The sequence below is a fragment of the Numenius arquata genome, unplaced genomic scaffold (assembly GCF_964106895.1).
Source record: "Numenius arquata unplaced genomic scaffold, bNumArq3.hap1.1 HAP1_SCAFFOLD_1652, whole genome shotgun sequence".
NCBI classification, from domain to species: Eukaryota; Metazoa; Chordata; class Aves; order Charadriiformes; family Scolopacidae; genus Numenius; species Numenius arquata.
Genome location: NW_027415645.1, coordinates 7,501 through 10,674, shown reverse-complemented (window position 1 = coordinate 10,674; position 3,174 = coordinate 7,501). Strand labels below are relative to the sequence as shown.

Sequence of the window (3,174 nt, the reverse complement as noted above, 5' to 3'; positions counted from 1 at the left end):
ATCCCTTGTTAGACCCCCAAGAACCTTGAGGGACCCCCCACTGCTGTAGACCCCCCCGTGGAACCCCCAAGAACCTTGAGGGACCCCCATATCTGTAGAACCTTTGTAGGCCCCCCAAGGACCTCAAGGGTCCTCCGATGCTGTAGACCCCATTGGAACCCCAAGGTCCTCCAGGGCTGTAGACCCCCAAGTATTTAGGGGTCCCCCATATCTCCCCCCCCAAGGTCCTTGAGGCCCCCCCATTGCTGTAGAACCCCTCCGTGGGACCCCCAAGAACCTTGAGGGACCCCCATATCTGTAGAACCCTCGTGGGATCCTCAAGGTCCTTGAGGCTCCTCCAATGTTGTAGACCCCATTGGACCCCCAAGGTCCTCCAACGCTGCAGACCCCCAAGACTTTAGGGGTCCCCCATATCTCTAGGGCCCCTGTGGGACCTTGAGGGCACCCCATTGCTGTACACCCCCCGTAGGACCTTGAGGTTCCTCCAAAGCTGTAGACCCCATTGGACCCCCAAGGACCTCAAGCGTCCTCCACCACCGTAGACCCCCAAGATTTTAGGGGTCCCCCACATCTGTCGACACCTCGTGAGACCCCCAAGGACCTTGAGGGCCCCCCATATCTCTAGGGCCCCTGTGGGACACCCAAGGACCTTGAGGGACCCCCATATCTCTAGGGCCATCGTGGGCCCCCCAAGAACCTTGAGGTTCCTCCAACGTTGTAGACCCCATTGGACCTCCAAGGTCCTCCAACGCTGTAGACCCCCAAGAGTTTAGGGGTCCCCCACATCTGTAGACCCCTTGTGTGGGACCCCCAAGGACCTTGAGGGCCCCCCATATCTCTAGGGCCCCTGTGGGACCCCCAAGAACCTTGAGGTTCCTCCGATGTTGTAGACCCCATTGGACCCTCAAGGACCTCAAGCGTCCTCCACCACCGTAGACCCCCAAAAGTTTAGGGGTCCCCCACCCCTGTAGCCCCCCACCCTGCCCTCCGGCCCCTCCCCCCCTCCCCTCCCCCTCCCCCTTCCCCCCCCTCCCCCAGAGGGTCCCCCAACCATGGGGGAACCGTTGGGTTGTTGCGAACGGGTGGCCATCAACGTGGCGGGTCGAAGGTTCGAGACCTTGGGGAGGACCCTCCTCCGTTTCCCCGACACCCTCCTGGGGGACCCCCGGCGCCGCCGACGGTACTTCGACCCCCAACGCCGGGAGTACTTCTTCGACCGCCACCGGGGGGCCTTCGGCGCCGTCCTTTACTACTACCAGTCGGGAGGAAGGCTCCGTCGCCCGCCCGACGTCCCCTTAGATGTCTTCTTGGAAGAGTTACGCTTCTACCAGTTGGGCGCCGAGGCCGAGGGGAGGCTACGTGAGGCCGAAGGCTTCGCGGTGGAGGTGGCCCAGCCTTTGCCCGGGGGGAGGTTGCAGCGTCGGGCCTGGTTGCTGTGTGAGCACCCCGAGAGCTCACCGGCCGCCCGCGCCATGGCCTTGCTCTCCGTCCTCGTCATCCTCGTCTCCATCGTGGTCTTCTGCTTGGAGACTTTGCCCCAGTTTCGGGCCGGAGGGGAAGGGGTAGCTCAGGTGAGTCTTCGTCCTCGCCCTCCTCTTCCTCCTTCTCACTCTCCTCATTCCCACCTTCCTCATCCTTATGAACCCCAACGTCATCATCCTCATCCTCACCATCCTCATCCTCACCATCCCTGGTCTCCTCAACCCCACCATCCTCATCCTCACCATCCTCAGCATCTTCATCCTCATGCTTATGATCCTCAACTTCATCATCTTCGTCCTCCCCATCCTCACCTTTATGATCCTCAACTTCATCATCCTCGTCCTCACCATCATCGGCACCTTCATCCTCATCCTTATGATCATCAACATCACCATCCTCATCCTCACCATCCTCATCCTCACCATCTTCATCCTCATCCTCATTTTCACTCTCCTCATTCCCACCTTCCTCATCTTCATCCTTATGACCCTGACCATCTTCCTCCTTATGATTCCCAACTTTATCATCCTCATCCTCACCATCCCTGGGATCCTCAGCCCCACCATCCTCATCCTCACCATCCTCAGCATCTTCATCCTCACCATGCTCCTCCTCAACCTCACCATCCTCATCCTCACCATCCCTTATGATCCTCAACTTCATCATCCTCATCCTCACCATCCTTGGGATTGCTCAGCCCCACCATCCTCATCTTCAGCATCTTCATCCTCGCCATGCTCCTCCTTAACTTCATCATCCTCATCCTCACTGTTATGATCTTCAGTTTATCATTCTCACTCTACTCATCTTCATCATCCTCATCCTTATGATCCTCAGCTTCATCGTTCTCAGCCTCACCATCCTTGGGATCCTCAGCCCCACCATCCTCATCTTCATCATCCTCAGCATCTTCATCCTCATTCTCACTCGTTACCATCCTCATCATCCTCATCCTCGCCATCTTCATCCTCATCATTCTCATCCTCACCATCCTCCTCTTCATCATCCTCACCATCCCCACCCTCATCCTCACCATCCTCAACCTCCTGACCCTCATCTTCATTCTCACCATCTTCATCGTCGTCATTCTCACCACCTTCATTGTCCCCATTCTCATCCTCTTGTTCTCCTCCTCATCCTCACCATCCTCTTCCTTCTCTTTCTTGCTACCATCATCACCATCATCACCATCATCATCATCACCATCGTGGTTCTTCCGTTTTCTTCATCCACCCATTTCTTTGTTATCTTCATTCTTCTCTTCCTTCTCTTTCTTCTCCTCATCTTCATCTCTTTCCTCTTTCTTTTTCTGCCATTTCTTGTTGTTGTCCCCCTCTTTCTTCCTCCTCCTCCTCCTCTTCCTCCTTCCCCTCCTTATCTTCCTTCTCCTTCTGCTCTTCCTCCTCCCCCTCCATCTCCTGGGACCCAGGTGTCCGGGTGGGCTTCGATCCCCATTAACCCACACTGGGTGGTGGATCTGGGGGTCTGGGTGGTGGATCTGGGAGTCTGGGGGGTGGATTTGGGGTCTGGGTGGTCTCTGACCCCCATTAACCCACGGTGGGTGGTGGATCTGGGGGTCTGGGGGGTGGATTTGGGGTCTGGGTGGTCTCTGACCCCCATTAACCCACGGTGGGTGGTGGATCTGGGGGTCTGGGTGGTGGATTTGGGAGTCTGGGGGGTGGATTTGGGGTC

The 3,174-nt window shown here is 57.2% G+C and overlaps 1 protein-coding gene across 1 annotated transcript in view; it reads left to right on the top strand.

Moving 5' to 3' along the window:
- Positions 1 to 1,052: 1,052 nt before the first annotated feature.
- Positions 1,053 to 3,174, top strand: part of LOC141478896 (potassium voltage-gated channel subfamily A member 7-like) — a gene marked incomplete at its 3' end in the record, with an annotated part of 9,197 nt that continues 7,075 nt past the window's right edge. The window contains exon 1 of the mRNA XM_074167841.1: positions 1,053 to 1,558. Within this exon, the coding sequence (XP_074023942.1) occupies positions 1,053 to 1,558 (506 nt within the window). The remainder of the gene's footprint in view (positions 1,559 to 3,174) is intronic.